The sequence below is a fragment of the Dromaius novaehollandiae genome, chromosome 1 (genome assembly GCF_036370855.1).
Source record: "Dromaius novaehollandiae isolate bDroNov1 chromosome 1, bDroNov1.hap1, whole genome shotgun sequence".
Lineage (NCBI taxonomy): Eukaryota > Metazoa > Chordata > Aves > Casuariiformes > Dromaiidae > Dromaius > Dromaius novaehollandiae.
In genome coordinates, this window is record NC_088098.1 from 188,861,367 (window position 1) to 188,885,032 (window position 23,666).

A 23,666-nucleotide genomic window follows, 5' to 3' on the forward strand; every position below is an offset into this window, starting at 1 on the left:
ACTAAATAAAGCCCTTTGGCTTTAGACCTGAGTAAGCACCAGCCAGAAAGGTTGAGTTTTCACACAGAATTGCTCATATCCCAGCAATAATAGCTATAAGAAATTCTTCTGTAGCATGCTATAGTCTACTGTTTCATTTTTTAACCAAAAGATTAAGTTAGGAAGAAACAAACCATAACATACCTTGTTTATCTTCTCTTTTGGATGCGTCAGTAGATTTGGGAAATGAGACAAAACATCACAATTGAGAACAACTTGTGTTTGTTCATCAGTACCAGTTACTATGTTGCCTACTGCTCTCAGTGCTGCTGTCTGAATATTCAAAGTGGGGAGGGTAGGGGGAAAAAAGCATGTTAAAGACATCAATGTTACTTAGGTTAAAACAAAGATCATTTTAAAATGTGCCCCTTCTTAAAAAAAAAAAAGCACTTTGCAAAATACAATTTAGCACTTCATCTTTCAAGCTGTATTCAAAAAAACAGGCACTGTTTCATGAAAACAGAAACACACAGTACAGTATTTTACTGAACAGGAGCACTGCAGTTCAACTCAAAGAAGTGCCAAGATTAGAAAATAAAAAGATGTTAAAAGAAAAGATACATTAGAGGAATTAATTCGTCATGCGTCTGATCTGAGATACATCTAATGTTTCTAGGCCTTGACTACAACTTCCAAGGTTGTTTACTTCTCCATTCAAATCTCTATTACAGACTTTAAAAAAGCATGACTACTTTTCTTCCTGTTGACTCTCAAATGACTTTCAGAAGTGAACTTTTTTATCTTTATGTATTAGCTATTAAATGCTTTACAACCGACAGAATACTAGAGAGACTCCTTTTCATCAAGCGTACAGGTCTGACAGATTTCAGGGCAGCCAAATCGCATCTGAAGTACAAACTAAGCAAACATGACAGATACACACATGCATAAAAAGCCCCCAGTTCCAACAGCTGTTTTTTAAAAACCAAGCACACACTACATAACTTTTAGTTTCCTTTTGCTGTTGAAATTAGGTAAAGAAGATCAGTTAACCTACCTTTTGAATAGAAATTTACTTTACTAAAAAGACTCCATGTTTGTGAATGTTCAAAAGGTCTTAAAATAATAATTGACTTCCATCACTATTTAGACAGAATATGCAGCAACTATATATGCAGTTACAGAAAAGATTATGTATACTTTTAAATTCTGAAAAATGTAAAACCTGTTCATATTTTCATTAAATATTCTAGGAGCACACTCCTTTTGTACTCCTGACAATTGCACAATGGAGGTTAATGTTTAACTTATCACTTCATTAAAATCAAACTAGTCTCAAACAAAACAGTTTTAATATAGTTTTAAGCAATCTTTTTACTTTAGTGTGGATAACATTTCTGTTCACTTTTACCTACAACAAATAGAGCTATAAACGCTCATCTAAGTTCCCCACTAATAAATATTTTAGGACACACTGTTTAGCAAATAGCTTACAAAAGACTATTCAATGGAAACAGAACCAGACTTACTTGAACTTTAACCTCCTGATGGCTCAGAAGGGGAACTAGAAAAGGTACAACTCCTGAATCAATCACCATTTGTATCTGCTCGTTACCACCATCTGTTAAGTAGGACAAAGCCCAAACAGTGTCCACAAGAATCTACAAGTTGGAAAAAACACAATTTACACAATGAACAATAAAATCTATACAGCGGAGTCTTAATTTAGTAATCAATATTCCACATGTTCAGGGGACTGAGAAGAGCATGCAATTTAGTTACAGGAAAAACTCAACTATTACAGGGATAGTAAATTAGTAAGATGTTAGATTCTTATGTACAACTATGAAAACAGGGAGCCATTTGCTCCATCTTAATAACTTGTATGTGTATTTATGTCCTCTCAAAAACATTATTTAATTAAATACTACATGTTCATGCACAGTTACAGCATGTAACCTCACAAAGGTAAATGGTTGAGCTTGATTTGTATTTCAAAGACAGACAACAAACTTGGGTAAACAACTCTGCTAGCGACTTTCTCAAGACTATGAACACCCAGCCACTAGCACTGCTACAGCTTCTGCTAAATGTGCTATCTTTTGATCATAAAATGCGTAAGTTGTCTGGCAGTTCTCTGAATCCATCTATCGACACTTAATCATTTCTGATCGATACTGGTGATTTGAAGTCAAACTGCAAACTCTGCTCTGCATGTGTGCCTTTTTTGCCCTCATATTGTGATCAAAATCCACAGGAAAGGCTTTCTTACACCAACCAAAGGACCAACTACTACTGTAAGGAGGCAACTGTCCAGGCAAAGAGAAAACACACAGCCAAAGAAGTGCCTATCACCTACGGCGCTATCAGAATCTTAAAGAGAGTGGTGACTTATCGAGTCGCTGATGACTTGATAAGGATGATTTGAGAGCCCTCAAAAAAAAGAAGAGAAGTTACAAAAGTTACAGCCATTTTAGAGATAGTATCTGAAGCAGAAACAAAGCCAGCAGAAAGAGCGACATCCCATCACTTTGAGATGATGTTAGAAACCGCAGGAAGAGAAAACTGGACCCCACTGAGGACATCATCCACAGAGGTACGTACATCTATATATTTCTTTGCAAATATTTGATGTTAACTAAAGGAAAGCAGGTGCTCTCTGGAATTTGTTCTGGAACATGACAACTTGCCCTCTTGGACAACTTAACTAATGCAAACCTCATCTGCTCTTCACATAAGGCACCTGCATCCTATTTTCAAAACAATCATATAAACCCATCTAAAATTCCAAGCTATTAAGATAGTAACATAGTACTTGAAATGCAGGAATCTTTAAAGTGCTGATCCATAGGCTGCTTCCACCCAGCTCCAGGCACCAGGTAGCACAGACCTAATGCTCTCCTGACCCAGCCTGCTGCTGCCCTGCACCCACTAATGCCACAGGGACAGCAGAACATGCTGCAGTGGAGCCAGTACCGCAGCAGAAGCAGTGGGAGATGGTGCCTCACCAATTTGCTGCCCCATAGACCTGTTGGTGATGAGAGCAGCAGCTGCCAAAAGCGCTCACAGGACTGTTGGCTGACCTACCTGCATCACTGACTCATCTCCAAAGATAGGTTTGTTGCTCCAGTACAGAGAGGCTGGGACCACACTGGTACCTCCAAACTAGCACCTGACTCTCAGGATCAAAACGGGCACCCTAATTGAGATTAGTTGAAACCTGGCATCACATAATCTCGTATCTACTTTAAGAAGCTCTCACACAATCATTGCTTGCAAAAAGCTTTCAATTTGGCAGGAAAAAAAGCCTATAGTTCAGAAGTATTTTTGGTCTGTTCCATGAAATTCCATTCAGGTTTGTCCAAATTATAAACTGCAAAGCCACCATTTGCTGTCTGTCTCCCACTCGCATTGCTCTGGAACACCCTGGCAAAATCCCAAAGTAAACCGTTTTGCAAATATTTTACGGAGCCAAGCCCACTACACCATTAAAAGAGCAGCAGAAGCACCACTACCTCATTCTGGAAATAACCAAAGACAGTTCCACTAATCCTATTCCCTGTGCCCAGACCCACCATAAGGGATCAATTTCTGCTTCTCTAAATTGAGGGTCACTACAGGGAGCAAGAGGCCAAGGCATTACAAAGTCCTGATGGGAGAAGGATGAGAAAAGCAGTTTATTATCCTTTAGTTATTCATATTTTACTTTCTAAAGCCCCAACGTTGTGCTTCAGGATATAAGCCCATCCCACTAGGATTTTACTCAGCAAATTCATGTAAACTCATAGCTGAAGAATGTGGGGAGTACTGAAGGTTTAGTATTAATATCCTGAAGAAAAGTTGTCAAAGGTTCCATGAAACATAATAGTTTACTGGTGTTCATTCAAACATATTTTCACATGTGATTTCTCCAGTTAAACAGGTGGTGAAGTCAGGCACCCGAAAGGTAACAGGAGTTAGATTTACCCAAATGATTACAATATATGACTGGAGTGAAACACAGTATTATGCATTTTTCCCCACAGTTATACTTCATCCACGCATAATTACAATCTGGGGCAGAATTAAAGTGAAGCTGATGAAAAAGCTGATGCTTCCTAAATTTGTAGTGCTCAATTCTGCAATATAGATTTTCTTTCTTTTTTTTTTTTTAAACGTAGATTACTATGCAAAGGATGAAAAGACTTTCAGGAAAAAAAATCGGAAAAGGCATTTGCATTTTCTTTTTTACCCTCTGAATGACAATTATATTTGTCTTAGTATTTTAAACGTGCATTTACTATAAATTAACACACACAAAAAAGTTTGCTGTTTAAATATGATCTTCAAGCATTTTCTGTCTAGAAAAAACACAAAGAATCCAAACATCTAAAACTTTAGAAATTACTTACGTTTATATCTGTATGGTAAATGAGAACACACAATGCTGGCAAAATCTGAAAAAAAGTCCATCAGTCATTACAGTAGAATAAAATTTGCTGTACAAACTTGCATCCAAGTAGGGCAGTCACAAAGTTTAGCTTGAGACTGCATTAGCATATTACACTCATGCACTTTCCAGCAACTAGTCATTCACTCTAAGCTATGTATAAAAATACTTTCATTTAAAATTTGTAAAAATAGAAAATAGTACTATACTTCAAAGGCACACAGAAAGCAACCTATACTTTGAGGGAAAATAAGCAAACATCTCCCTGCTATTTATGAAAGTTTAAAAGTTACCACACAGTATACTAAAAATATGGGCCTAATATTAATACATAAAACTCTCTTGGATTGCAGTAAAATTAAATTTTGTATTCATTTATGCAGAAAATGTAAACCTGAGCCATGGTAAAGCTGCTTAAAACAGAACTTTTTTTATTTGGTAAAGTCTCAGTTATAAAACTTTCCTTGTTCTCTGCTTTGTTTTAAAGATTTCATTAAAGTTTACTTTCTTACAATATTATACCTTACATGGCTTCAAAGACTACATACATACTTTGGAATTTATCTGAAGATGAAGAGCTTTATGTACAAGTATAGTTCTAGTCAAACAGCATCACTTTTTTATTAGCTGTGCCTATTCTGAACTATATTTGCCCTGTTCACTAGTTTAAAAGGTTTTTCAGATGCTTGTATTCTCATACAGGGACTTGACGGTGACTGCACGTTAGCAACTACTCTGAATGCTAAAACTACATTACATTCACAAGTTCATTTACGTTTCCTCTTGCTAAAAATAATCATATTTGCATACTTACATATCCAGAATCATGTTCACAGCAGCCTTTTTGATAAAAGCATTATATGCTGAGTACGTTAACACTTTCTATAGCATTAATTTTTATTGCTTCTGTTTTAATATATGTCTAATCAGTCTTTAGTCTTATTCATCACTTTCAAAGGTTATAGGTAGCTTTACTATAATTCCAGTAAGAAACACTAAACTAGTCTAAATTATTTCACTTAACAACGACTAAGTGACACAAGACATTGTCAACAAACATGCATACATTCGTAGTATGACAACGTAAAACATTTGGCCTCTAGCCCAGAGTATAAAAATTATCTGTCCCATTGTAATTCTTTATTTACCTCCTGAACTGTCTCCATAGGCGGTGGGGGGTCCTTATTCCTGCAGAGATTTACAATGACCCATGTGACGTTCCGAAGGAAGGTGATGGGAATGGAGGGATTGATGAAGGACAGAAGAGGTTTGACAACTCCCAGTGATATGACATAATCTCTACACTGAGGACCATCACCTACAGAAATGAAAATTGTTGTAAAAGAAATTACATTAAAAATGGAAAATTTTGAAATGTATGCAATGACATGTTGGGATACTGAAATTCTATGTTTCCTCACCGGTAGTCTACTACTAAAAGTTGATGTTCAATTAAATATACATACGTACAGATATGTATGTATATTTTAGAAGACATAAAATTTATCCTGTTAACATTTTGTGTATCAAGTGATGCTAGGCTTTAAAAAAATATATCAGTACCTATATAATTCTGGCCACATAAAAAAATCTATTAAGCCACAGAATTTAGAGGAAACATAGTCTTATATGACAATGCCAATGTTCAAAAGTCAATTTCTAAAAGGAAATGATCCCTGAATTCAAATAATTTAAAAAGCAACAACGGTTACCTATAATATTTCCGAGAGCCCAGACAGCTTGCTCACAAACATTCTGATGCGGTGAATGAAGTAGTCTCAAAAAGAGGGGTACTGCATCTATAGAATGCAAACACTGGGTTTGTTTTACTGGAACATGGTACTAGCACAATATTTTCATCCATTAATATGAAACACTTTCTCTACCATGAATTAAATTCATACATGTTTTTATTGTGAAGAGCATACAAGAATCTCAGTTAACCGTTTCGATAAAAAACTAGAGATGAAAATCTAGGTTTGAGAAAACTACCAACAATTAAACAGCAATGCTCCCCTTATTTAAACATTTCCCCATACTTCTTTTCATAACATGCACAAGCCTCAGTATATTCTAAACCAAATATAAAGATGCTAGGCTTAACATCCTGGTAATTCAGATTTTCCAGTTATCCATGATTGCAATACATACCTAGCAGTATGACCAGCCTACTTCTTAAAATATGCTTCAATTCTTGACTTTAAGAAAATACTGCCCTCCCCAGAGGTAGTTATAGTTAGTTTCTGTACACAGTGATGATATATATCCATCTGCCATACAGTCCTAAGATATGTTTTAACTTGCTCTTACATAAGACAGGCAACATATCAGATTAAGATTTCAGTGTCCACTGAATTAAACATTTAAGAGATCTGAGGAAGCACCTCTCTACTTTTCCCGTGAGAATATTTCCTCTCAGACAACTCGTATTCTTTGAAAGATGGGGGGAATTCCTATAGCAATTTTTAAAATCTATACATTATCATACTCATCCTATAGTCTTTTGAGCAAAGAAAAATAGACCAATTTATATACTGGTGAATGAAAGAATATTTTCCTGTAGATACTGTAAACACTAAAATGCCCACCTACAGACTTCAAAAAAAAAAAAAAAAACTGTAATACAATTTGTGAGCAACTGTAAATCAATATTCTGTTGATAATTTAACATGTGATAATGAGCTAAAACCTGCTGATATATTTTACTGAAAAATACGGAGTTATGATAAAGACTAAAGATAACCTAAAATTCCTTCTCCACCCCAGATGAGTAACTCAGCAATTGCATACAGCTGGCAAGTTAGGAGGGCTAGCAAAAACTGCTGCTCAAGAACAATCTTTCTTTATTCTCTGGTAACAATCATCCCGCTTCCATCAGCTCAAGTGGAATATTCCAGCTTCCCCCTCTCAATGATTATTGAGATTACAAGTTAGCAATATATGTATCCAACATATTTCAGAGAGGAGGGATGAATGAGTAGTTTATATTGGATTACAATCCTGGTATGTTTTCAAAAGCAGAAGTGAAATTATTTCATGTTAGCCCTCAAGTAGGAGGTGAGTCCGAGAAGCTTGATTTGCAGGCTATCTGATCTACTGCTCGCAAATGATTAATTACTTCTGCTCCAGACTGGCTCCTGCCAAGAGCTATTCTGCGAGCATAGCCCTTCACCTCTTTTGCTAGGCCCTGCAACTACCATCTGTCCTTGATTGCAGGAGGCCCTCTTCTTTTGTGTTCAGGCTGAACCAGCCTCTTCTTCTCTAGCGGCAAGGCCCGAGCTCTTTGTTTCCTCAGCACATCTCTTATCTTAATAGAGTAGAGTTCAGAGGCTGTTTTCCCTGAGTCGCCTCCTCCCAACCAAGGCAGCAAGACTTCCAAACAAAACTTCTCCCCAGTTTCTCTCCTGAAACAAAACTTAGGAAATACTTTTTACTTCTGTAAAGGCATTTTATCACATCATCTTCCTTTTAGCTAGACAGATTTTGGGAGGGGCATATCCCAGCCATAGCTTCTAGTAATTGTGTGTACAAGAGCAATGATTTTAACTTGATTGCACCGTACATGTACATTTCTAACATACGTTTCGGCAAAGACATGCCTGTGATACTATCAAAAACATTTCTGGATAGTTAATGTGCATTTATTTTAAAATATGGCTACTTAAAATGAATGAAAATTAAAAGTTTACAATAGCTTATTTACAGTAGCTTTTTAAATACAAAGATATGTTCTATAAGCTCATATTTAGAGGATGATGTGTTCAATTATTAATAAAGGAAAAACAAGCACCTTTTGAATCACTAAGCTTCAAATTGAAAGCAATATATGTAGAGCAAAAGATTTTAAAACTGACATTGTTTATTTATTTTAATTTTAATTTATACTTTAATATAATTTTCCAGATGGTTTTTCTGCAAAGCAAATAGTATAAATAGTCTTTTCATTTCAATTCAGTCAAAGATGAGACCGTTGTGAGACTTGAAAAAGGAAGAAAATTAACTCTTAATCAATGAACAAGTTGGGAAGGATGAAAAATCCTGGGAACAGATTTTCAAAGGTATTTAGATACCAGAAAATACAATCAGAAGACAGAGATGTCCAAATTGCTTCAAGATTTTCTGAAACAAATTCAAGGGTTTTTTTAAAGGCGCACAGAAATCCAAAGCTTGTTTTGATAAGCATTTTTGTTCTAGCGAGCCAGTATATTAACTATTCCAGCTCTTACAATCAGTAAGATATTTTAACATATGTAGCAGCATTTTGATTTGAAAGGCAGGTTCATACACTAGCTAAAAAAAGGCCAAATAAGTCACCATTTTCCTATATAAAAACAGTGAATATGAATAAACTAAGACAGTTCATTACATAACTGCTTAACTATAGCAACCTGTTTAATGGAAAATTGCTGCATGTAGCATAAAGCTGACTGTTACACGATGTATGCTAATATGTCAAACCTACATATATAATCCTGAAAAGAAAGAACAGGTTGATTTAAATCAGCAAACAACTAACATTAATTTGCATAATTTCTCTTCGGTTAACTTTGGAGTTGTATTTCCTAGCTCTTCTCATAATGGAAGCCTCATCGGTTGCTTACATAAGAAGCAAAGACAGCACAACAAATGTGGTGTGTTTAACAGATACTAATCATATGGCCAAGGCAAGAACAGCAACTTGCTTAATACTGAATTCAACCAGGCACTGTTAAAAAGCTGTTAAATACATACAGTTATGTATAAGATTTATGACTATACCTTTCATGTAGGAAGAATTATTCTCTAACAACTGTTTTAGCCACGGGAGGACTAATAGTATATGATTTCAAAAATTAACCCAAGAATTAGAAAGGACTAACATTTTATGTGATGCTTATTTTATGATCTATCATTATCTTCTTTATGGGAAATTCTGGTCTGGGGTTCTTAATGTTAATCATTAGTGACAAATGATTAATGTATAAGAGCAAAAGTACAAACTCTTGCAAACAGAAGACAAACATATGCATTTATTATTTTAATGGTTTTGATAACAAACAGTATTTGTTATCCAAATACCCCTTTCTTTCATTTTTACCCACATTATCCCCAACCCTCAATAAACAAATTTTAATACTTACTAGACTGTACAACAGCTTGAGTCTGTGCAGAAGTGCCTGATGCTATGTTAGTCAATGCCCATGCAGCTTCAAATTGTAATGAAGGACTGTAATAAAGCAGTTTTATAGCATTAAATTGAAACATGGTCTTCAGATTATTTTACGGTTCAATTTAAATGTACAGTGTCTAGGAGTACATACTGCTAGTAATATCAAAGAGTACCACAGGGCTGAAAGCTTTTTCCAAAAAATGTAAGCTTGGTCATTTCAGAGGAATAGCTATGAGAAAGAAATACAAATTTTACATTCTATGACCTTTTGTAAATTGTTCATCACTCTGACTTCATATCAGTAAAAAGAACCAAACCCCCTCCGTCCCCCAAAACCAGTAATACTTGTTGAAGCACATACCAGCTAGTAAAGCTGACCACTACTCCAGTCAACTAATTATCTCCTGACATCAGTGACTTCTAGCACTCCTCACCACAAAATTTAATTATGTCTCTCTGTAACGAGTAACAGATGCCTCTTGGCATCCAACAGATACAAAACCCCATGCATATTTAGTGAAAAAAAAGGACAACTCTCTTGTTCTACCAAACCATTAGTAGTCCTTCATAAACCAACTGCGGCTGACCATAACTAAGAAAAACCTGCCCCTTGTAACATCACATCCCAGATCAAGAGCAAGCTGGTATACTGGGAGAAAAACATTTTTCTGCTCCTCACAGCCAGGGGAAATACTAGCACTAGTATCCAGAACACACCATCACAACTTTATTAAAACCAACTTGTCAAATGCGGCTAAATTAGATACAAATTTTATAATAAGCTGTGTGAGCGTCTGTCCCAAGACCCTCTGTGTTGTATCTGATGCTGGCATAGATTGCAACAGTTAACAGACAACAGCAGTTTAGTAAAGCAGTTTGCATGAAAACTGTTCAAGCAAACACCGAAGGTTAAAAATCGTAAAAGCTACAAAAGAGTTCGTGGCTCATGGTGATTGCAGCAATAGTAAGGTGTCTGGCTTTGGGAGGAGTAGAGGATACGTACTATTAGATGATTATTTTTCATTTCCTTGCTTTTTGCAGTCTTCAGCAAGTATGTTTTATGTATAGCCATGCCAGCTGCTTCCTAAAGTTTTTCTGTGTGTTAGCTTTCAAAGCACTTTAAGGTTTTATAGGAGATGGCATTAGAAACGAATTAGGTGTGGGGACCTGAGATGTGTAAATAAGGACTTGCAAAAACAAATAGAACCTATCAGCAGCTATCCATAAACCTTATGTTCTAGGATCAAATGCATTAAAAGTGTAGTGCTGGGCTGTCCTTCATGTACACAACACATTTTTCTTCCCTCCTTTTGATCTGAGTGCCCTTGAGATAATCTTTCAGTTATAACATGAACAACAGCTTCAATAATCTCCTATAGAAAGTCTTTACAGAAGTTACCTCTACTAAATTTTATACACCAATCATTAATTAAAAGAACTGGTTAAGAAAACACTGAGTTCAATTTCATTCAACCAATAAGGCTTATTAAATATTTACAAAGATAAATCATACAAAATCTACACAGAAAATTCAAACTAAATTCATTTTCACAACACTGACCATCTACTTTCAGAACAGACAGGCATTCATGACCCATATTTAAATGCAACCCTGATTTGAACATTACTGCCAGCTGTTATCTTAACTGTTTTGTTAAACAAGCTAGAAAAAAAAAAACTACTCATGCTTCATGTTTTTGCAAACATCAAATTACACCCAAAATGTCAGTTTGCATTTTCTTAAGTTTCTATTCCTTACGGTTGCAGAAATAACCCTGAAAATGGAAATACTGTAAACAAATACCATTATGCCTGCCTGAGACCAAAGACAGCCTAAAATATTTACCTCACATGTATGAGTCCCCATTTATCTGAATAAGGCACTCCTGGATTGCAGAATATGGCACTTTTCTTACATGTCATGATATTCTTGGAACTACATGCTCAAGGCTGTATTTTTTTTTAATCCCCCTTACTGAAACTTGTTCTCCAACTAAGAATCAGAACCCAGATCCAACTAAGAATCAGAACCCAGAGCATGCTTACTATGTTGTCCCATCGCATTAGGGAGTAGCAGCTGTGCAGAACCAAAAAGAAACGCATCTTGCATTAAGAACAAAACTTCGGTTAACAACCTTAATGAAACAGACCATAAGCGTATTCTGGCAAAGAGAAGAGCCCTGCTCACAATCAGGCATGCATGTATTTGTGTGAAGGCAGAGCACAGTAAGTCTGAGACAGGCTGCTTAGAAAACAGTTTAAAAAAGCATGTAACATCCAAAAATCAATGAGCAATTTAGTAAGGTATTCCCCATTAGTTCTTGCATGAGTATACCCAGCTAAAAGAGAAAATGACATTTCAGTGGCAGAATTAATACTCCTGGAGAATTTGCAGTTTATTGTCATGGGATCTGATCCACTGTGTCAGACTATATGGGGTTATGAATACTAAGCTCTATCTGAAATAATTAGAGTTTTTTTGGAAGCAGTTTTTCAGTAAAGGTGAACATTTTTAAAGGTATACTTACTTATCATCCCTTTCTAGGCATTTTACCAGAATTGGTAAAATTCCAGATTTTATTAAGTCATCAATAGGTGGATTTCTGTCACTAGATAGGAGTTTTCTGTGAAATTAAATGTGAAAGTAAAATAAGTAACTTTCATCATGAAAAACGTGTAGAAAGTATATTTCTGTTCCTTTTATTTATTTTTACCTTGCAGCTTGGACAGCACTCAGCTGGATCACTGGGTTGTCACTTGTGGCATTCTGAAAAGGAAACCAGTAAAAACTAAAAATGCACAGAACAAGAACTTGTAATTAAAAAAAAAAATCAAACATAACATACCTGCAGTATAGCTTCTAGTGTTACATTTTGCTTGAAAAGAAAAAGAAATTGTTTTAGTAATTTTGTTGCTAAATAAAACAGACTTTTGAAACATTTGATACATTCAAACTGATTTTAACAGAGCATATCAGGTCATAATTTTGTTTTCAAATAACTGAAAGACTTAGAGTGTTACAGTAAGAACTGAATACACTGTTTTAAAACACCACCACAAGATTTTGAAAATAATTCCGGAATCAAGAAACTTACTGCTTTGAAGTCAGCATCAACATCAGAGTCTTCTAAACTTTCTTCTTGAGGAACATTTCTTTTTTTCAAAAGATGTTCATCTCTTTTGTTCTGGGAAAGAATGTTGAAAAATAAAGACATTTAATTTTTATCAGTACAAGGTGATGATATAATGGCACCTTTCTAAAAAAAAGTTTAGATAAGACTGCTTTCAGAAAGTCACTTTTATCTCCACATACAATTCAGAGTATTTCCATTTCAGCTATAAGAATCCTGGAGCTTGAAAACCAGACAAAACTACTGCAATCCATGACACTAAAACAAATCAAGTATCAATTTTCTAACAGCACCTTACAAAACACATACATTTGCATGACATTAACATTTAGCAGCACATAGAAATTATTTTCCAGTGTAAGATTAATTTTCAGATAAAACTACTTCAAAGTTCCCTGGTTATCCAAATTACTTCTGTTTCAATCCTGTGCATAAATTAGCATGCTCCCAAGATACTGACATTTGTAACATCCCCCACTCACTCACAGTGTCAGCCTCATCTGACTTAAAGCACCCTCCAACCTTAGCGCCTTTGAGGAATTACTAAAAGCAACAAAAAAATGCCTTTTCAGTGGTAAAGTACCCATTTTGCATTTGTAGCTTGCTTCATTAGAATACTTGAACAGATAAAGCCTTCCTTAAAAAAGGGAATCAAATGAACATTTCTGACTGCACACCGATGCACTTTTTTGTAAATATAAAATGTCTTATAATTACAAACGTATAAAGCAGTATTTTCCAAATTTTAGATAAAATATCTGTCTTTGTTCGATACATGTAGATGTATGATCAAAGATTGAGATGGCAACAGGAGACGATGCAGCGTGTATATTTGAGTACATTTCTTACAAGCACATTCAGATTTCAATCTCTAATGAAGCAAAAAATGACAAGGTGAATCAAAGTTACACCACCAAAAAAAAAAAACCTATTATATTAGCAATGAAAGGCAGACTTCTCAGCTCCCACACAATTATCCGTTAAACAAACAGTACTAACTATAGATACTGCACCTTGCTCTTGCAAGTCATGCCTTGCTCTTGATGTATAAAAAAACCCTCTAAACAAAATCATGTTTGGAAGTTTCCAATATTCCATTTTATTAAATGTTAGAAAAATGAGCAACTTCAGACTCAGAATTTCTGAGACTGGCTTACTGTTTAGACACTTAGAAAACAGAATTTAAAATGACTTTTCCAGTCTCAGTTTGAAAGGCTCCTAAGCAATATATTAATATTTTTCAGATAAGAGAATGCTAAAACAAAAATTAAGCACCAGATTAAATAGCCCTTTAATGCAGGCAAACAGATTCCAGAAACCTAGCATAGTTTAATTTGTCAAGACTACGTGCAGAAATTAAATCCTCAAATAACACACAGGATCACGCAGATTAGCTGCAGCGGCACCTCTGGAACTGAATCTACAAAAGAGAAGCACAAGCATGGCCGAACGCACAGCCTGTCTATACGCACAAGCATGGAAGGTATTTTGTTGTCAAGCCTTTCTGGAGAGAGGGAAGATGGAAATGAGCAGGCAGTTAAATGCTGAGAAAATGTGTGTTATACAGGCAAGCTGTATCAGCCACAGGTGATTCACAGGATGGACTGACCATAAACACTAATCCCGGACAAAGCAGTCCCTTCCCGCCTCGGAGGGACGGCTCCTGCCCATGGGCAGCTGTGCCGTGACGGCAAAACAAGGCAATATCAAGAGAAGGGGCTGACACCAGAGGAACATCCTCATGTCTCCAGTCCTACTGTCCTTCTTTCCCTAGCCAGAGATATCTTCGCATTTCACAGCCATCGGTGAGTCCATATCTGGGAGGCTTGAGTTTCCCTGTCACGAGCAACACAAGCTACCATGGTATAAGGGTAGAGTGCTCAGATTTTGTTCTTCCTGAACTATTCGGTTTAGGATTTGGGTTGAATTCTCCAAATCGCACGCTCATAAAATTCAGGAAAAAGCTTTACAGGGTTTTTGTAGAACAGGCTTGTTGTAAGAATTGTTATCCACACTGATTCAGCTGGTGATATTTGCTTGTTATTCAAATAAAAGATTTGACATCAGTGGTGCTCAGCTATGTGTTTTGCAACATCTTGCAATGAAGACAGATGACCTTTACTTCCAAATTTCTGTAAAAAAGCTTTTTAGATACAGACCACTTCCAGATTCTTTGATTAAAAATATGATGCAACACCTAGAATAATCGAGAATTTAACAAACATTAACTGACTATTTTTACTGAAATTATTGAAAGGAAACTATAGTTAAGAGATCTCACCTTACCACATACCTTATTTCAAATTTCTGCCCTTGGTGAAATAACAATAAGTTTTGGGGTTTTTTTTTAAAGAGTTCAAATGGTAGATTCTCTCATTTAGGTGTTTTTTCACACCACTATATCAGCAAATTTCTCCACCAGGGAATCCTTTGGCCTTAAGGAACTGTCTCCATAATAGGGGAGAGAAAAACTGTACACCACTGTTCCACACAGCTCCACAGAGAAGCATCTATGCTGACACAGCACAGATGCAACTCAGAGCACTATTAGCTTAGCCTGAAATCTGTCCAAAATGTGGAGGGTATCCAAGAGTCATTTAGTCACATTTACTTCACTCCTACCATAAAAGAAAATGGAGAAATAAAGCCAAAGTCTTCTCAATTGCATTGACATTAAATAGACATCAACCATTTGCGATGATAACCACACTATTAAAATGTATAAGAATATTCGATATTCACATACATGTAGATTGCATCTATATCTAACGCACATTACTTCCATGCTCAGTATTTTTCCTAACAAACCAAGCCAGAAAGATACTAACCAGAAATAGCTGAAGAACTTATGAAAACCACATCATGCATTTTCTAGCTTGGAAGGACAAGAAGTTTTTGGATGCAAAATTAAAGTCACACTGTAACAATCATGGTACTGGATGTGGATGTGAATCCCACCTTCAACATACCCAGTCAGATTATACTGAGTATAAGTGTTCACCAGGGTTGCGCCTCTCTAACAGGGTGTGACATAAAGGCTGTGGTAACCAATTACTCCAGAAAGCAAGAATAAGGTTGCATCTTGAGATCCTCTCTCAAACATCCTGAAAGACCAGGATGGTAACAGCTGGAATACAGCTGCGAATACAGAGAATACAGCTGGAATAAAGTGAGAATCCCACTGTGGGTGACTAAACAGCATCTTCACAGAATGGCAGAAATGAGCTGCATGGCCTTCATCAGCCAAGCAGCCGGAAATCACCTTCTCCTAAGCACCAGACATTATGTCTATGGCATACTATTAGACAAAGCAGTGGGTTATTCTTCAAGATGTGTTTTATGTTTATTCATACTGAGTGTACTTATATACAAGTACTGTTAACTGAAATATTTTGCTTGAGTAGTATCTAGAGGGGCAAAAACAAGTTCTCTCTGCCACTACATGTTGCTTGTGTTCATAAAACGGGTGTGGATAGCCTTCTTTCTAAGTTCTTCTCATCCTCCAATTCCCTAGAAATCGTTCAGGGACTCAAAGAGGGAAGGATGGTGGGTTGTGAATGTACGTATAGTTACAGAAGAACAGTTAGAAGTAACTTGTGTCTCCTTCAAGCAATTGTCTATACGTACATTGATGCTGTGGGTATCTCCCAACAGTACTCCTCACAAAAACACCATTTAACTAGAGCAGTGTCCTGAGAGTCCCCAGATACACACACACTGAAGGGCTACTCTTCCCAACGGCAGGAGCATGCTGAGAAATGTCACGCTGGTGAAAGCGGAAACAGAGCTCCAGATAACAGCTCTGCAGATATCAGGAATGGAGACATCCCTCTGGGAGGCCACTGATCTTGCCTCAGCTGTGACCGTGTGCTCTACTTGTCACAGCCTGTTCCACCTTTGCAATTTGACAACAGAAACTTAAACAGCCAACTATCCAGTGAAATAGTTTCTGTATCAGAAAAGCCAGTTTCTGAGAATTTTCAGGGATGGACTTGAAGAGGCAAAGAGCCTTCTTGAGTGGTCCTGTCCTGCCAAAATAAAATGCCAAAGCCCACCCAAAATCCAAGATGCACAAGGCCCTGGAAGCAACATAAGTTAGAAAGGATCACAGGCAGGATCCTGTCTAAAATTGTTATAATCTTCAGAAGGAACTTTAGGATGGATCGAAAATTTAGCAATTAGTCTCTACAGAACATAGCATACGAAAGTCCTGCTGCCACAAGAGTCTGAGTCTCCCTTGGCCAATGTGTTAGCTGACAAGCAGGTCATCTTCATCAGGAAGCAAAGAAGCTAACAAAGAAACATTTCAAACTCTGCTGCATCAAAGATACATAGCCTAGGTTTAAATTTCACTATGAGATAGGGTCCATTAACAAGAGGAAAACAGCATCAAACTCATTAGAAATCTCAGAGTGGTATGATCCTGTAATACTGAAAAACCTTCTGCTTCCTGCTGCAGATTAAAGAAGGCCACGAGATGCACCTTAACTGAGCTAATCAAGAGCCTGCTTCACCTCTTTTCCAGGAAATAAGTTAATTGCTCCATAAGGAGCCTTTTATACCTGCATACCGAACTGTCGAATTCACTTGGCAACATGAGTATGCTTAAGGGAATGTTTCCCCATGTTAACGTTAAGCAAAGTAAGTAGGAATGGGCATGTATGTTCTAATGCAAAGCCATTCTGCCCTCCCTAACTGTAAGAGAGAGAACTGAACTTCACAGGACATAACTGACCAGTTTCACACTAGAATTTCGGGGAACACAGGCAACATTTTCAGGCTGCTGGTGAAATGGCACAAAGAGCTCCAGGAAAGATGACACTGGCCAGGGCAAGTCAAAGCTAGCAGGAACATTCCCATAGCTACTCACCATCTGCAGATGGTTGGGCTGAAAAGCAATTGGTAAGAAGGCAGCCAGAAGAAGATCAAGAGGAGCTTCTACAGGGGCCTGGAGCATAGGGATTAGCACTTCGTAGTGAGAAGTGCTAATAAATACTTACCGAGCAGAGCTATTATTAATTAGCATCTGTTACTACGTCAAAGTGGTCACAGAACCCTCTAGTCCAAAAAAGTGGCTCTTACGCTGTTTGAAACAGCCCTGCCCATGTGCAAAGTATTCAGTTCCTGGACAGATAAACCACTGAGCACCATACACAGTAATTTCACTGACTTTTCACTCCCCTGCAAAAAGTAAAAGAGCATGATTTGCAACTTGGCATAACCTTAAAATGCTTGCATTTTGTCATATGATGACAAAATCAAAAATGTTTGCCTAAATCATAGCACCAACCTCTTCTATAGACTCCTGCAGTGAAATTGAGGACAAATCAGCACAGCTGGATATAGCCGCTCTGTCCTAAGACTTAATGAGAGAGACCTCTCAAAGGAAGAGGCATCAGTCTGGAATCCCCGAAAGGCAAGACCTTGCCATTGAAGAAACTAAGCAGGTCTTCTCCTTCAAAAGGGAAGATCCTCAATCACTGACTGAGCTTACCCTGGCAAATCTGAGATCTATACCCTACAAAATCTTTACAGACTTAAAGAACAGCCAACATGTAACAGATGATGCATGGTATATACAATAAAGTTCAAGTTTACAAACAGCAGCTGACTGCTGGTTATGAGCTTATTAACATTCCAGTAGAAATTACACTGCAACAGTATACAGATGTTTCCATACAAACAGGATCACAGATATACATGCCTAGCAAAAAAGCTGAACAGTTAGAAACAACAGTAACGACACCATGAGTGCACTTTCTTGTCCAACGTGACAATCCACTCTAAAGTCCTTGATGACGTGTTTGCTTCACTGGCAGTGGGAAAGTTAGGTTGCATGAACACTAAGTATGCAAATCCTGCAGACTCCTGGTACTTCTTGTTTACCTTCTTGGATGAGGGCTACAGGATTCAAAAACTGCCAATGAATGCAAACAGGCTTGAAAAGCAACATCATTAACAGAAGGAACACTCTCATGGGCAAAGTACTGCTTACTACTACAGGACAGGACCTATGGGATACAACAATGGATCTGTGAAGGGCTGCTAAAAGACATAAATTTATACATGCTTTTCAGCATTTGACACATGGGAAAAATCTGTGATGCTTCTGTCCTGCCTCTGTTGAGAAGATTTAAGGTCAAAGTGAAAAGAAATAAACAAAATACCTTTGCCCTCAGGTAACAAACACATCTATTGAATATTTATCCAGGTCAAGGAAAGATCTAGGAATTCAGTTGCTGATAGGAACAAGTTCTTTTGGCACTGAAGTTAAGATATTGCATTTGTGTTCTCTGGAAACAAAGAAGAGGACTTAAAAATATCTCAGCACTAAAAACTGGAGTGATAGCCAGCATTAGCTATGATCATAGAGGATAATAACTAGTGGGGCTCTTACCTCTGTTCACCTATCCTAGAAAAGACCAAAGGGACAAACCAATAGTACATCCAGAGCTACATCCAGATTTCCTGGACACCCCTTTCAAACTACTCCTGTTGTGACAGAATGAGCTACACTGAACTTCTGTGTTTCACTTATGCTTAATTTCCAATTTTGTTTTGGGGGTTGAGAGCACCTCCCACAGTCCATCATGAAGGAAAATAAATGCCTATTCCTCCAACCTCACTGCAGTAAAGGAATGTTCAGAAAACATTTTTGAACATCCTCTTAATGAAAGTTTTCTTAGGTGGACTATCCAGCTTGAGCAGATTTCTATTAACAGTTCTCGGACATGAGCCTGGGGAAAGATTCAGTTACCTTAACAGTCAGGAAAGGACTATAAGTGGGCTTTACTCACTCTCTCATAACTCATTAACTTCTAGACGTTCACGAGCAAGACAACTGAAAAAACAAACAAAAAGCTTTGAGATGACGACACAGAAATCATGGATAGCAGCATATTCTCTGGCCATCAAGCATATAAGGAGGCTCTCCAAGAACTCTGAAAGCATGCAGCAGAATAAAATAAAGGATAACTGTACAGGTAGATGACAGACTGAAGTTAACGCAAGGTGAATCTTAACATAATAAGACTACTATAAATAGTCAATGATCTTCAGAAGTGAAAAATCTGGGCCCTACTTCATCTGGCTGCTCAGTTAGGATGGTTCAGCTACGATGAACTAACCTTTTAATATACATCCTACACATTTGGATATGCTAGCTTTATCTACAGAAGCCCCTCTATGGCACTTAAGGTCACATACAGAGCCTTTGATTTGAATGACTCACTTGATCATAGTACTGCAAGATCAGTGGATGAAATCAATAGTTCAGTGGAGACCATTGGCAAATAACATCAGATAAAACCATGTCAATAACAAGTACAGATACAAGAAAGTCAACAACTTTGCATCTCTTGAATTCATAATTCACACAAAAAACAACAAAAGCAGTGGACAGAAAGACTCTTTCCAATAGCAGAAGATGAAGTCAGGCAATAATCCTAAGATTGCATCTCAGACATTTTTGCTGGCCCTTGCTTGTCTGGAGTGGAGAATTAATCTACTCCAGAAATTCAGTTTCCCTCCTTGCTCCTTTCGTTCCAAAAACTGTGGCACGAACTAACAATCTCTAAAAGGAACATTTATAACAAGCTGTCTATTCAGGAAGTCACATGTGGTCTTTTTTGATCCCCAGATGACAAACAGCCCTCAAGTTGTACCCCCAACAGTAGCCATATGTCCACAACTTGACAGCTTCTTACCAGAGACGATAAAGCAACCATCAGCACAAACCATCAGCACAGTACCGTAGCAAAAACATCTACTGTTTAAGTCTTGTAAAGGTCTGAAAGCTGTAGAAAGGCAACACAGGTCAATCTGAAGACCTAACAATTCATTGGCAACAAAATGGTATCCTGCATCTAAAGACGGTCTGATAGATTTCAAGTCCATCCTTCACATAGAGACTTTGGCTATAGATGAGTGGCTTGGAGGAGAAAGGCAACTTTTCCACATTTGAATTCTGCTACCTCACCTTTGTGACAACAGACAGCAGAGTCACCACCTCCCTGTTTGGCTACTACACATCCTTCTCAGAAAACGAGTATGATCACTGAAAATTAGTAGCTGCATACATAGACACCAACTTGTCTCCCAAGAGCCCCAAGAACAGTTTTATCTTTACAGATTACCTACCTTAACCAGCTCCAATCTTTGCAAAAGCATGGTCTTACTAAACTGGGTTCAAACAAGGCTCTAAGGAATTTATCTTTAATTGAACGCATGAAGTTTCTTCATAGCCTTTTCAACTGGGCTTTCATATGAACAGGTTAAGGATATAATTCTCCACCTAGGGTCTGTCTTTGATGCAGGGTAGATGCAAGTTCTTTTCCAAGAAGGTGTGCTACTAACACTGGATAGAGGAGCCTCTGCAAGAACATACCAATAGTGCTTAGGTCTCCCTGTGAGTTCTAACTTTTTATTTAAAGTTGGTGGACTGATATTTTCCATTCAGCAAATGGAAAACTATACATTCACGCTGAACCTAAGACGACATGCAACTGAAGCAGGTTTTGCTATCTAAACCTGAAGACTTGGGTTCCCTGCCTCCCCACCCCCATTCTCAGGGTTCCTGAGACTCAGAAAGGATTATCTTTCTACCCTGAGTCTCCCATAAATACAAGACAGACTGTATTCTTCAAGGCTTACTACTTTATTTAGGAAATCTGAGTACCATGTGCCAGAGGAACAGAGAGAGGGGGAAAAAAAAAATCCACAGCTCCTTAATCCATTACTTGTTCAACAAGTAATTGCTTTGCCTTGAACCAAACTTAATTAACAATTAGGGGTTTCATAGCCCCATTATGAGCTCTCAGAGGGAGCCGAGTTTGCCAAGAAAGTAAAAAATAAACACTTCTGAGCTACCTGGAAATTTTTTTTAGGATTCCCTTAGCAAGCCTGCAAGGAAGACAGCACCCTCTAGTTCTGCAGAGGTTAGTAATGTAAGGCTTATTTTGAAGGATGGCATGTAACTCAAAGATCATGTAACACTGACCCTGAAGAAGCCAGTACTTTATATTCTGGCTAAGAACTACCTTTTTTTAAGGCAATAGGGTGCACAAGCACTCTCAGTGCTTTGTCCTGATAGTTCTAGACACTTGGCTTTCTAAGATCTCTCAGAACAATGGTTTAAAGGCTGAATTTACAAACCTGACTTGTGGATGGGTCAATTTCAATTCTGGGTTTTTTTTTTTTTTTTTTAAATCTTTATTCTCAGTTAGAGGGATGCAAAAATGTCTGTAATTTCTGGGGTGTTGAAACAAGCACTGAGAAGCAAAGTATTCTGAACTCTTCAGAAAGCTGAAGCAGGATTTATGTCAAGGTTAGATGTCAGGTGTCTTGCACCCCTTCCCATCAGTGAAGCCAAGAAACATAACAGCTGAATCCCTCTGTCATGGCTCTCAGGGCCAGTGTTGCACTAACAATATAGCCAAAGACGGAAACAATATAGTTTCTTCCCTGAAATGCACAAGTAGGTTCATTCCCAACATGTGTAAAACAAAGATCTTCAACAAGGCCAACACAGAATAAAAAAAAGTGCACCTGACTGGCAGGAGTGCAGCTGAGCAGTTCGCAGCCCCAACCCAGATCTGGGTCAGGATTCTGACAGGTAACTGTTACCCATATGGCAAAGATGACTTTGTTTGCTCAGCTCCTAAACAAATACAAGGAACTGAAGGAAAAAGAAAAGTAAAGGGTCTTTCTGAAGTGCAGTGTGGTATTGAGGTAGTGAATGGAAATAACATATATCTAAAATAGAGAATGCATTGCAAACACACCTTGATGTCTATCTCAAGGGAATGAGCATCCCGCACTAATGCATGCAGAAATCGTTTATTATTGTTCAAAGCTGTGAATTTTTTTTTTATTATTCCATCTTACAAAAGAGACATGAGCAAATAGCTTCACCAGATATATTCATTTAATATTTATGCACAAGATCATTCAAAAGACAAACCCATGACTATGTAGTCCTTCAATCGTACAGATCAAGAATACGCTCTTCATTTGCCTGTTTTCTTCAAAAGCCAGCTGTACACACAGCACCTGGATAGCAGGGATCAAGACAAGACACCCCTTTGTTTTGAAGAAGCACTAGCTGATTACCAAGGTCATACCAACACCAGCATTTCCTGAATTTGACATACTCAGGCTAGGGGTGCAACGTTAGCTGTAGAGATGAAAATTGAAGCAATGATGATACCGCATCTTATCTCCATTGATGGAGCTTAATAAAACATATTCCTTTACATTTCAGTGCCAATTATGTACCAGAAGCAACAGCCTCGCATCCACCACAGCAAACGTTGCCCACCAGCAGCCATTCTGTTGCTGCAAATCAACAGTTCAAATACATCACACACCTTTCATTCAAGCAGATCTCTTCTGGTGTCTGTAGTGGAAGGTGTTCTGCAAACACACCAGAAGAACATTACTTCCTGTGTTCGAGAGATCTGCAGCTGCTGTTTACTCTTGATTTACAACCTGACCTACATCCAGCACTTGGGCTTCTTTAAGTGTGTAAATGAGCTGTGCAAGCGCAGTTTTTAGTGAAAAGTGACTAGTAGTTCACACATTCTTATTTTCACTCGTGTTACTGCCACGTACGAGAGCCTTTCCACACAAAATAATCCATTGCCTTGTCTTAAGCATATGAGTTGTTCCCCACCATGCTTCTGTAATGAAATGGCCTTGGAATTGTAACCTGGTATAAAAGCCAATTATAAACATTAAATTAAGATTTCCACTTTGCATTGCAAAGGTCTCTCCAAAGACTGCACTTGAATACTAACACGCAGTCTCACAGTTTAACAAGTTGTATGAAGATATTTTGCACCAGCTAAGCCATCTTTTACAGCATTGAAATGTTAGCAGGCATAAGCCTATCCACATGCCATGAATGCAGCTCCTCTGTGTAGATATCACAGTTGTATAGCAAGTTTTACGTTGTGTCAACACAGTACTTCTTAAAAGG

General features: G+C 37.6%; 1 protein-coding gene across 2 annotated transcripts in view; it reads right to left on the bottom strand.

The window, feature by feature from the left end:
* The window catches only part of KPNA3 (karyopherin subunit alpha 3), a 51,410-nt gene that overhangs the window by 6,491 nt on the left and 21,253 nt on the right, over positions 1-23,666 (bottom strand). For both annotated transcript variants that reach the window (XM_064504868.1, XM_064504869.1), the window contains exons 3-12: positions 12,653-12,742; positions 12,404-12,433; positions 12,272-12,324; positions 12,086-12,181; positions 9,529-9,614; positions 6,121-6,207; positions 5,557-5,726; positions 4,371-4,415; positions 1,509-1,640; positions 184-312 (exon numbers count right to left, since the gene is read on the bottom strand). In XM_064504868.1, the coding sequence (XP_064360938.1) occupies positions 184-312; positions 1,509-1,640; positions 4,371-4,415; positions 5,557-5,726; positions 6,121-6,207; positions 9,529-9,614; positions 12,086-12,181; positions 12,272-12,324; positions 12,404-12,433; positions 12,653-12,742 (918 nt within the window). The remainder of the gene's footprint in view (positions 1-183; positions 313-1,508; positions 1,641-4,370; positions 4,416-5,556; positions 5,727-6,120; positions 6,208-9,528; positions 9,615-12,085; positions 12,182-12,271; positions 12,325-12,403; positions 12,434-12,652; positions 12,743-23,666) is intronic.